The sequence below is a fragment of the Anneissia japonica genome, unplaced genomic scaffold (assembly GCF_011630105.1).
Source record: "Anneissia japonica isolate Jap-2015-1 unplaced genomic scaffold, ASM1163010v1 scaffold2139_len280258_cov182, whole genome shotgun sequence".
In the NCBI taxonomy this organism is placed as follows: domain Eukaryota; kingdom Metazoa; phylum Echinodermata; class Crinoidea; order Comatulida; family Comatulidae; genus Anneissia; species Anneissia japonica.
This window is the reverse complement of record NW_022712526.1, coordinates 189240-201793: the sequence shown is the minus strand read 5'-3', so window position 1 is coordinate 201793 and position 12554 is coordinate 189240. Positions and strand designations below refer to the sequence as shown.

The 12554-nt window shown below is 32.4% G+C and overlaps 1 protein-coding gene and 1 long non-coding RNA gene across 2 annotated transcripts in view; both read right to left on the bottom strand.

The window, feature by feature from the left end:
• The window catches only part of LOC117107896 (leucine-rich repeats and immunoglobulin-like domains protein 2), a 62914-nt gene extending 51100 nt beyond the window's left edge, over positions 1–11814 (bottom strand). Inside the window, exons 1-2 of the mRNA XM_033249731.1 lie at positions 11330–11814; positions 7612–7683 (exon numbers count right to left, since the gene is read on the bottom strand). Of these exons, the coding sequence (XP_033105622.1) occupies positions 7612–7683; positions 11330–11508 (251 nt within the window). The 5' untranslated portion in view covers positions 11509–11814. The remainder of the gene's footprint in view (positions 1–7611; positions 7684–11329) is intronic.
• LOC117107897 lies at positions 1550–2791 on the bottom strand. The gene is made up of 2 exons (XR_004445306.1): positions 2339–2791; positions 1550–1877 (listed from the first exon to the last, which is right to left on the bottom strand). It is a non-coding gene; the product is annotated as an uncharacterized LOC117107897 (long non-coding RNA).
• Positions 11815–12554: the final 740 nt, after the last annotated feature.

Genomic DNA, 12554 nt, shown 5'->3' with positions numbered 1-12554 from the left:
TTTCCTGCTATCAAATGCAACATTAAAATATTAAAATAAAGTACTTATACCCACATCATCCAACTAATAAACTCAGTATCTATGTCAATTATGCTCTAATAAACAGTTTTTATGATAGTAGAGAATACTTTGGCATGAAGACGAGAGGCAAATAAACATCAAATTACTACAGAATTAATTAATCACTTCTGAAAACAGGCTATCATACTTGTTTGTCCTTGGACACTTCAGATTACTCATGTACAGGTAGTATCATCAGATAACAGTCTTGTTCACATGTCTCCATCGATCGCGAGCGGTTGAGATGCTGGGTCGTGAGCGAGATTGTGTTAGATAAAAAAAATGTCCAAACTGCGTTCGCTACCGCTTTCGAGGCGACCGGAAATAGATTTACGTCACATCCCCAATTGGTTGTCAAAATGCTAGGCCCGCGATTTCTGATCCTAGGCCTGGGTGAAGGTGGCATCGACGATCTTCCAACGGTCCCCATCTGACATTTTTGGGCGATCGCCGATGTTCTCAATTCTGTGGTAAACCGGCAAGTTTAACGCATTTCTGTAACTTATATTGCATTTCCCCATTTAATTCCGGAAAGGCACTGGAAATAAATAATCTATTTATCATATAGGCCTATCGTAAGTTCACCTTTATTTTCGAATCATAAGTTATAAAAATTAGCATTTTAAAATTTTCCGATCGTAGGCCTAGGCGTGGGTACACCGCCGTAGTTTAAATCATGTTTGTAGAAGATATGTACGATACGATATCCACGAGTTATTATTTTTTAACTTAGTTATTATGTGATTTATTGTTGTTATATTAAGTGATTTTCAAGTTTGCATAAATGCTAAATACCACGCCATTCTTAACTCTATTCCAGTCAAAGTCTAGGCTAGGTCTCGTTTGAAGAGACCTGTATTTCACTACTCATCCCAGTTCGGGTGGGGGTGCGATGCTAGCCCACTATTCATTAATTAGGCTTAGCTATTAAAGTAGTCCGTAATGTTACACATATTTTAATTATCGTTTATAATATGATTTAAATATATAAATAATAATAGGACACTTGACCCAATCAAGCAATATCAATGCCATTTATCAACTTCAAAAATAAGAAATGTCAGTACAGGGGTAATGTGCTTATTTTTATTTTAAAACTTAGGATTGACGTTTTCATAAATGTTAATCGCCACATCCCAATATCAAACAATTTTAACTCGCTGTATCTCGCAATTGCTGAACTGTAGACGTTAATACAGGTATAGTGTAGGCCTATGTATAATGTTTGTGAAAATAACATTTGCATTTACTGTGCTGTATTTTGAAAGTGTAAAAAAAATATATTTTATTTACAAACAAGTTCATGAATTGTCTGCAATCCTTTTAATCTTAGTATATGCAAGCATATCATACATCACACAATCAAATACTGTAAATAATAGCAATGTTAATACTGTATGCTCATTGACACTCACCATGATCAAGCAATATCAACTCGCTCTATCGTGCAGTTGCAGGATGAAATACACAAATTCAGTATTTAAAATAATTTACAAATTCCATAGTTTATTATAACTTTGTTCATTATTTCATGTACATGTGCCAGACTGGATTGGTTTAATTTTATACAAACGCTAAAAAGAAATCAATAAGTTTACTTAAACACTCCTTTAGGCACATGAATAATTTTATTGTTAAAAAAGTACTACTGTAACATTAATCTGAATCGGGCTGGCTTTATCCATCCTTTTTCTCCATTAGGTCTTCAGGAGAATCTAAAATGGTTTACATCTGACACTGATGATTGCAATCTGAGAAACAAAATACTGGACCATTTTCTGAACACAAACAATCCCTGCGCTGACTGCTTACTCTATCTGCAGAAAAATATAATGATAAATATATTAAACTGTATATTTAGAAAAATAGGAGATAAAATTCAATACTACGTATACAGGCTAAAGCTATCTGGCTGCAGCTAGGCCTAATTAAAAGAACAGTGGGCTAGCACCGCACCGCCGACCGCAACAGGGATGCTCACTGAAATACTACAGGCCTCTACTAGCGAGGCCTAGGCCTCTCTTGACGTTGGCTGAAGTAGAGTTACGAATGGCGTGGTATTTACCATTTATGTAGACTTGAAAGTTACTTAACTACATAACAACTAACTTAAAAGTAATATTACTCGTGGATATCGTCTCGTACATTTTTTCTACACAAAATTAAGTGATATGACGTACGTATCGGCGGTGTACCAACGTCCCCTAAACCTACGCTCCAGAAGATATTAAAATGATAATTTTTGTAACTTATGATTCGAAAATGAAGATGCACTTACGATATATGGTAAATAGATTATTTAGTATTAGTGTCTTCCCAAAATAAAACTGGATTATACAATGTAAGTTACGGAAATAGCGATATCAAATTACTGTACTACAAAACTCAGTGCACTGCGAAACAAAAAAAAATAAAAAAAATGGACGATCAAGGTTTGTTTAGCCCAGCGAAACCGGTAACCAGGAAACGTGGAGTCACACTCTTCTCCATTACTTTGACCCCGAGGAGATGCTTGTATCTGATTGGCTTTCACACAAAAGAGGTCACAGCTCGCTGGCGACCCGCTCGCAAGCGGCTGTTCACATGGATCAAGAGCGAGCTGCATCGAGAGCCGCTCGCGAGCGGCTTGTCGTGGGTCACCCACGACAAAAACCGCTCTTGAGCGGTTGTTCACATGAAGGCCCGGCTCGCGAGCCGATCGTTCGCTTGCGAGCGACCCAAGACATGTGAACGCGGTAAACAGCTTCTGGTGACCTACTTGGTTGAATCTATCTACCCCTATCCTAGAGTATCACCAACAGTTACCTTAAAATGTATGCCAGTCTTTGTATTCTTATCATAGCAACTAATTATTACTGTTTGCACTCAGATGTTGCAAAAAATAAAGTAACATTACAAGATCATATACTGCGATCCTGTATTATGATTTTATTTTATGTGCATGGGAATCGTATTGAAAATTGATACACTTTCTGTTAATTCTGTGGAATAATTCATTCCAAAGAGTAGTATTAGTAATATTTATCTACTTGACCTAATCACCTATTTATTTATCACTATCAATTTTTGAGAATTGTTTTTTTTTTTTTTTTAAATCAAATTTTGCAGTCCATTTAGAATAACTGTGCTGGAAAATTTTGAATAAAAAAAAATAATATTCAGATTTTTTTAAATAGAAATTCATCATTCTTTGCTGATGGCAATCTGGTGACACTTGTAGGTTATTCACTACAAAAAGGAATTGAATTCACATTTTAATCAATAATACATCTTGCTCTAAAATCGTTGCAGGACATTAATGTGAAAAGACATACAACTGCCTCTGATTTCAACAAATTCAAAATTTAGATGTTTCTACCTTTTTTTTCCTTAATACTTTTTTTTTAAATATGAAAACACATTTGAGGTCAAAATTGATCAAAAATAAGAACAACATACGTAACATAGGTAAAATATTATGGTTTTTGTCCAAAAAAATAGAAAACCCAACAAACCGAACTAGTCACATATAGTAAGTCCATATTAAAACTATTATTAGCTTATCACTCTGAAAAAGTGATGAGGGAGGGAGACAAATATCACCCTTGGGTTGTTTGCTGGTGCACTGATAATCAAAGTAAAACTTGATTGAGATAAAACAAACAACATCTACTAACTATTTAATTTTTAAAAATGAAAAAAATAATTTTTAAACAAATCAAAAATATTTTTTTTCCTGTGCCATAGAACATATGCACGTGAGGGTGATAAACTAATAATTTTTTTATTGGGCCTAAAAGTATGTTTAAAAAGACTGTATTTGTAAAATTCTTTTGTTTTCTGTACCACCATATGTGCAGTTGGTGTGACTACTGTATGTAATACTGTAAATATTGCTATACAATAATTTTCTGTCTTGGAAAGTACAGTATGTAAAATATTACATAAAATAATAAATTTTGAGCCTGTAATTGGAAAAAATAAGAACAATGAGCCTGAGCAATATTTTACTGGTTTTTATTTCTTATAAAAAAATATACATAAAGTTTAATATTACTATAGCTCTTCCTATTGTACATGAAATGTTGATTTATTATTAGAAACCAACAATGGGTATATAAGTTTAACAATCTACTTATTAGCACTAGCACTAAAACCAATATGATTAAAACTAGTTTTCTTATTCAGAGCATACTGTATAAGAACAACTCAACTAGGTTTCTATGTTCCTTAAATCAAAAAAATGAATTTTACCTTACACTTTTATGAATACAAGAATTCTCAGAATTTTTTTATGTAGAACTTTAAGTAATTTCTACTTATTGATTGAATTGTGTAGGGAGAAAAGGAATGCAGGTTCTTATCAGATTTCTTTTTAATTGGGTGTAAGAAAAGGCATTTGAAGATTAAAGCTAGATATAGCAAAAAAAGTCTACCCCTTGGAATGTCCCAAAACATACAATATAATGACCGATTACAAACTACAAAGAAATTCAACCCAAAAGAAATCATAGCACTTTTTTTTTCTCACTTAAAAATAATATACCAATATGATCAATGAGGAGACTGGGCACAAGTTGAAATAATATAAATACGGTGGTTTAAATACTTGGCTTTCTCAAGACATGCAGTCGCCATAATTAAGCTGCTTGAATCACAGTATCGTAAATATATCATTTCTTCGCCCCAATCAGAGGGTGTAAATTTTTCACGGGATGTGTAATAACAAAGTCAGACACCAAACTCAATACCAAGGAATTCAGAATTCCAATGTATGATTTATGTCGAAATGGCAAAGTTTTCTGCCATGGCAAAATTTATCAATGAGCCTAACCAGGAGCACTTTGGGTTATGTGTATAATTCATTTCAGTATTGTACCACACTTATCAAATATATAAATTTACCCTGGGGATATAATTACTAGAAGAAACTTTAATCCATCAATATAGTTGTAATGAGAAGGCTGCCTAAATGGAAGTATTATAGTTTGTGAAAAACACCAACACTTACTGCTGGGTATTGCTAAACCCTGCAAACCCCCCTCCCCCCCAAAAAAACACCCCNNAAAACACCCCTCCCCCCCAAAAAAAACACTGCAAACCCTATCCGAACCCTGTGATAGTGATTGAATCATGTAGTATAGGACTCTACTTGGTATCTTAGTAAATAAAAATATAATTTTATGTTCATAACAACCTATTTGCGGGGTTTAGCAATACCCCCAGGGCTAATACCTTTTTTCAATTATTTTTTAAGAACAAAACATTGCTAAGAGGAGCAATGTTAACAGCATTATGATAATTTGCTTGGTTCCAGTTAGTTCTATATTGAAAAAATATATATAATATCTTGCCTGCTTACTCATTGTAACTGGCATCGACCTTCTTATTGCCCCATGTGGTAATTCTTGTGTTTGGCTGGCTCACAGTCCCCCCATAATTTTTGTTTTTTCCTTCTTTTTTTTTTAATTGGTTTGGCTGTCTATGTAAATTGTGTTTGTAATCTTTTATTCAATTTTAATTGACTAATATATTCAATGTGTTTTTATATGGCTTTTTTATATCTTTCATTTTTATCATTTTAATTTGGTTTTATGTCTGGTGCTGTACTTTTTATCCCTGTTTTTTTTTTATGTTTGTGTTGTGAATTTCTTGAATTTTGATGTTTTTTAACTTTTTAGCAATTTTTGTAATACATTCATATATAGCCTTTTGGCTGTCTGTTTGTAATTTTCAATATTTTTATCTGAATAAAGACTATGAAAATATATATAAATGATTTTTTTAAATGAAAATGTCAATCTAATAAAATAGAACCTTCAACATTTTCCAATGGTGAAATTTACATTGACACCTTGACATAAATAATAATATCTACTAACAGTTTTACTAGTTCACCAGACTGCCCATAATTTAAGCATATTTATGTGGAATGCAATTAGGAGTTGATTAACTTTCATCTGTGCTTATAGAGTTAATTAACACATTCTTAATTAAGGTGATAGCAATTCCATTACTACTGTCAGGAATTGGTCCCTATCACTTTTTCTTTACGCTATCCCACTCCCTCCTCCCATAGCAACACTTCTCATGCAACTGTTGTTGCTGATGTTTCACAATTGGTCAGCTATCAACTTTCAGCAAATCCATAAATTTTCTTTTTTTTTTTAAATAAGTTTAAGGTGAAATAGAAATTTAAGAAATTCACATCACAAGCCACTCGGTTAATAAAGAAAAACACAACAAACAACACTTTATTGTATAAATAGAAGATTTTGAGTAACTATGGAACTAAAAAAGAGCCTTATCTGACACAAGCTTTAGATCGATCTTATCCCTCCTTATTAATGAAGGGCCTATCGTAAATTACTGGCCTACCCTTTAACACCGAAAGTGTTGAAAAACCTATTAATTGCTGAACCTTATGGCAACAGCAAGAAGTAACTGACATATTCGCTGATAAAGTACTTTGCAGTTCTTGATAAGAGTTCTATCTATCAAGAACTAAAGTGGTAAATGACAGTATACCACTGGACTCCTTAGACCTAATCTGTATTTAAACAACTACTCATCCTCTCAAGTACAAATATTACTCTTTATTGCTATGTGTTTTCCCCTCTGAAGATCACACACGAATTAGTCCAATCAATTTTGGAACAAACACAATTTCAATGACCCACACGCATTTGGATTTAAACAAATATGAACTTAGAAATTAAGAATACTTTCAAAACTAGAACAATTGAAAAACAATTAGCAATTTACTCAAATTAATTGCACTTGTAATTAAATATTTGCTATTAATCAAACATTGTTATTGAAAATTCTACTTCATTATTTATTTTATTTTTATACAAACTCAAGGTGAATAGACCTACTGTACTATACATTAAATAAAATACTACACTAAAAAAATCCTTCGTAATTCTACTTTTTTATGTATCAATAGCGCATAGTCTAGGAGCATACACAATCAAGTGTTCTAAATAATGAATTAAATCATATTTTGTATTCAAGAAAGTTGGAAATACTGCCACAGCTATGTCCTTGATATACATTATTGGTGGTTAATATGGAAAAAAAAAAAATTCCAATAATTTGTTGAAATTAATTTTTAATTGAAGCATCTTAATAATAAATTAAATCTAGTTAAAATTTGCTGCCATGAACAGATAACAGAAAAGTATACTCGTATCTACACGCTAATATAACACTAGTAGCGCTTCCTAAGGCAGAACTGCACAATTTGTGATCGAGCGGTAGCTTACAAATGTACGTACAATAATAATATAAAGATAATTTTGCTTTAAATTAGCTTAATTTTTTTTTTCAGTGGTGGCACCCCTTAAAACTTTTCGCGGCATTTGCATTTGAGCAAACGTGGATGGTACTATTAAGCCATATAGGTCTATAGTACATTTATGATTAACAGATGCCAAATAGCCTAAGTTGAAATTAAATTGGCACAGTACTCTCTCTGGATGCTTATAATGAAAAATATCATCAGATTTGTTCATGTAGTTAACTCTACTCATAAATATTAACCAAGTAATTACTAATCAAAGAACTTACAATTCTTGGAGGTCTGGTAGGTTGTCAAATATGCCCTCAGGTATCGTATCAATCATGTTAGTCTGTAAGGATCTGTGAAGAAAAACAAAACATTGGTATTAACATACATTAATTAGATTACTACTTCAGATAACAACATGTATCATCTATGCCAAGGATTCTAAACATGAGAGAAGACAGTTATTAAAAAAAAATACTGTCCTTATTTCATAAAGGTCAAAGGTTATATATTTACATCATAAATAACTTTACATGATAGACAGTGCGGTCTATGTTGATTGAGATCTATGAAATCAAAGAATATAATATGAGAGGAAGGTCATGGTTCAAACTATAAAACAATAACAAATTAAATTAAAAGATGGAATTCATTTATAAGGAGACAAACCAAAAAAAATTTAGTTTTTTCCTGGTGGTGGAATGCTACAAAAATGCTGATTACCAGCCAATCGTTGTTTAGCACTAGGCGAATTTATTCGCGTAAATCAAAAGCAGTGGTTCATGCACATGCGCAATCACATTTCGCTTCAGCGAAATCAGTAGTTTGAACTGTTTCTACTTTTTGCAAAGCAAAAAAATGCACAACCAATCAGAGCTCAGGAAGCAAACCAATACTTTCTATTCACGCAAATAAATTCACCTAGTGGCAAACAGCTGCAAGACCCACATGCCAAAAAGTAGAGGTATTATTAGCAATACAGCCAATATATTTAATAACGACAGTGTATTTTAGGATAAAACTGATAACATTTTCGAATAATTATAATTTACAAATGAAGAGGTATCATCCTTAAGGGCTTATGACCTTACAAACTTGATTCAAAATTTGCAAAATATTTTTAAAAATTCGCAGGATGTGTTGATGGTTATCAGAATGAGTATATTTGACCTGTAATCAACCAGGCGGAACAATCAACGATATTCCTATTCCCGAAGAAGGATTTACGGTAGAGCTCTCTGATGCGCAATATGACTAACCATTCCCCCTCCCTGGTAAGTTTCCTGGGATTTGATCTTTTCCTGTAGGGCATGCTAATATATATGAAAAGTGGATAAATGGGAGTGGTTAGTTGTATCACTACTTTCCGTATTGAACCAAAAGTGTGTTATTATTGCATTGGATTCCTGTTAAAGGCATCAAACATGAAAACACTATACAATTTATTACTCAAAGTTCGTAGTTGCCTTTATAAAACAAGAAACAATTTCCAATTTAAAGGACTCCCACATATATAAGCTTAAATAATCTAACTGTAATTCAATTTCATTATTTTCAATAAATCAAATCAATTTTCAATAAATATAATCATCATTTCTGAAAAATATTTTCATTTCATAAATGGATAGAATGTAACAATAACGGATAATCACTGTTCATTATAAAACTGTAATTAAATCAGATAATCACCAAAGGAATAAGCCATAGGTACATTAAAAATATTAAAAACTAAGCAATATGAATCTAGTGTACTTTATTTTACCACGCAGACAAGGAAGAAAATGTTTCTCAGCTGGTCTATCTTAATACGAAAAACTTTAGCAGGTTGAGAATAGCCTCTAGGCATATTATCACTAATCTGTCCCTGCACCATCTTCACATCTCTAGACATTCACAACTGACGGATTTCTCAATTTTCTGTAAATAATTCAGCACCTTCTTTGTAAGAAACGAAAGTTATATTTTGGGTTTTACTCCATGCGAATACCGATAACCTCTCAACCACCGCACCGCAGGATGCCGCATTTTTTAAATTCAAGGTTCTGTTGTGTTTATGGGTCAGCTCATGGATATCATAGGGAGAGTCGAGCTGTGAACTCTTACACCTGCCCAGTTTTTTCACTACACTTCTTAAACCAATCTGCCGTCTAAATGTCACTATTAATTTTATTACCACTACAGCGTGCCAATCTCTCCTTGCTAATTTCATTTCTACAGACTTGAGTAAGTCTCCCTGTGTAATACAATAATAGGGATACATTACTTCTCAACAGCCAAGCAATTCAAATCTGAACATGCAAATTAATTTTTTTTATGTGTGTGTACAGTACACAACACAACATATGAACTTCATACTGTACTTAGGGTGAAAATGATACTTCTATTCCATATCTCGGCCTTTTGACAAATTACCTTATATGTAACTTGTATGTAAAGTTTTATTTTAAGGCAATTTAATTTTATTACATTTTTTTAAATTTTTCTCCTCAATAGTAAAGCTGTTTGTAGTTAGTTTGCTTATATTTTTATTTAAGATTTGTTGGATTGTATGCAAGTACACATTTGTACTACCTTCTGCGTGGAGCTACTGATATAAAGGTGAAATGTCAATAAAATATCATTAATATTTTACACTATATATCTAGACAGAGCATAAAATACTCTTACTAACAACATGCAACATAGTTTACGTTGTTGATCAAATGTTGCAAATTCTATTTTAATATGCAATGCATGTCAACGTACATTCAAACAGATTCAGATTAACACTTTTTAATGCCAAGATAAAATTCAGAATACAAAATATAAAACAAATATTTAAAAACGTTCGCAGCATGGGGACTATATGCCAGATGTTGCGAAGAATTTGTCCAGGGATTGAAAAAACATTATTTATCTATATTTTAAAGTTCTTTTGTTAAACAAAACACTGGTCCTACTGACTTACTGTAATGCATAATGTAAAAGCTCAGTGCTTCAAACCAAAAAATGAAATAAATAAAATAAACAATTTTGACAAATGACTTATTAAAATATACATGAAAAAGGAAATGCAACATAAAAACCACTCATTTTTGTATAATTGTGTTGTCTGTTGTTAAATTAAAGGCTTGTGTCCTACATAAAATGCTTGGTTGTGTTTGCTTTATAAGAACACTAACAAAATGAATATCTGCAGTATTCTAAAGAACATGAAGGAATAAATGTTTCTCTAAATTGTTCATTTTATTTTTATTGTGTTGAGACAACTGCAAATACAAATGTACTCATCAAAATGACTATGACTATATAACTAAACTGAACTGCCTATACTAAACCAAGTGTGGGACTTTGCTTACAAACGAGTATTTTAATATATTAATGCAATTAACAGGTATAGGAAATGTAATATGTACTGTAATGATCAAAACGTAGGACTATTGGGACATTTTCTATTCCCGCATTAATATTTCCAAGATTGTTGACGTGGGCAAGAGTGATAATCTAATATTTTTTTATTTTTTCTATGTGCCCTTAACATCTCTAGCCCATAAACCGTCTGCTTAAGTCTTATGGAAAAAATTAGGAATCTAGAATAGGCTTAGCCTCCAGTAGGCTTACAGACAGTACATACATACAGTATATGTACAGTAGCATCATCAAAATCATTCATGCCATGTTCTTATTAATATTATATTAACTATCTGTCACCCTCATACTCAGCACAGAAGTAATCCATTAATCAGCAAGTATGACCAATTAATTTTCAGACAAAAAGAGCTAACTAGCAAAAACTTTTAAAAAAAATCAATATATTAACAGAAAAAATGAATATCAATCCCAGGAGTGTTTCCTTTAAAGCTAAGTATGCTAAGCCCAACAACAGTCACGTAACAGAAGCCGTGAATCAACAACAAGCGTCCTTTCTACTCTTAATACTAATCTGCTGTGCAGGCCTAGGCCTAGCCTGCGTATGTTCAGTGACAGCAATTCAGAAAATATCAAATAAACGGTACTTACAACACGGTTACCCATTCCGGAATATCAGTTGGGATGTGTGTGAGAGATCGTCTGCTACAATCTATAGAAGTTCCAAGACATTCACAAACTGTGGGACAGTTTAACCCTTCAGCATTTGCACAAGAATCGGCGAGAATTTCCAAAACAAACACCACAATCACCAACAATGTGGCCGCCATTTTCACAGGCCAGGGCTGTTTCGGGCTATCTCGCTCGAGCTGTCGTTCAGCTTGGGTTCGCGTCGATACGGCAAGCTGTTTAGACAGCCTTCAGAAATACTCCTTTCTGCTGAAATATCCAAAGAATTACACATTAAGTAAAACCGAAATCTATAAAATGGAAATTATCTTTCGCAATACATTACTAAGTATGTTTAATTCTTCCATAACGGCGATTAATTAATGTCCTTTTCCAGAGCAATATCTCTCACAGCGTAACCATTGAATTCCAACAACAGCGAGTATTGCTCCAGTACAACAAAAATCTGTCGCGAGCTGATGATAGAGGGAGTTCTCAAATTCACACATAAATGAAGAAACACAATTGATAATTGGACATTCCGTATATGGTGTGAATGAACTCTGATCCCATGATCAACGATTTCTTTCACCTGAATAATATTTCAAAATACATAACTGTATGCCTATATTGGTCATTATTATTATCATCCTTATTAATTATTTCTAATTCCATAATTTCAGTAATTTCATTTTGTAACAATACAAAATACCAGGGGACTGATGCTTAATCTTTGCAACATAGTGTTATAATAATGTAATAATTATACTGCAATAAGCAATTATTAGTGTACTTATATATCATACACCAAATAGAAATTATTGTACAAAGGTTAGATTTATACATCAAAAAATGCCTTCTATTTAATAATCTAATCTTCGTATAAAAATTCCAATCTCGTGTATGATGTACAATAATTGCTAATAATTAAAAAATATAAGTCTATTATTACAAATAAATACGTACGGTATTTACATACAACGAAAAAGGCATGTAACGTAAAAATACAGATTACAAAATTATTTTATCTACAGAAAAGGGTGTAACGTCATCAATAGCAACTCATATTAATTCACTTATTACTATAATTACAATAATGATAATCATTTCACTTATCATGGAATATATTGAGCCCTATGTTATAATCGTATCAAGCATAACCTTAAACGAAAAGCTCCTATATATATTATACATATATGGCCTACAA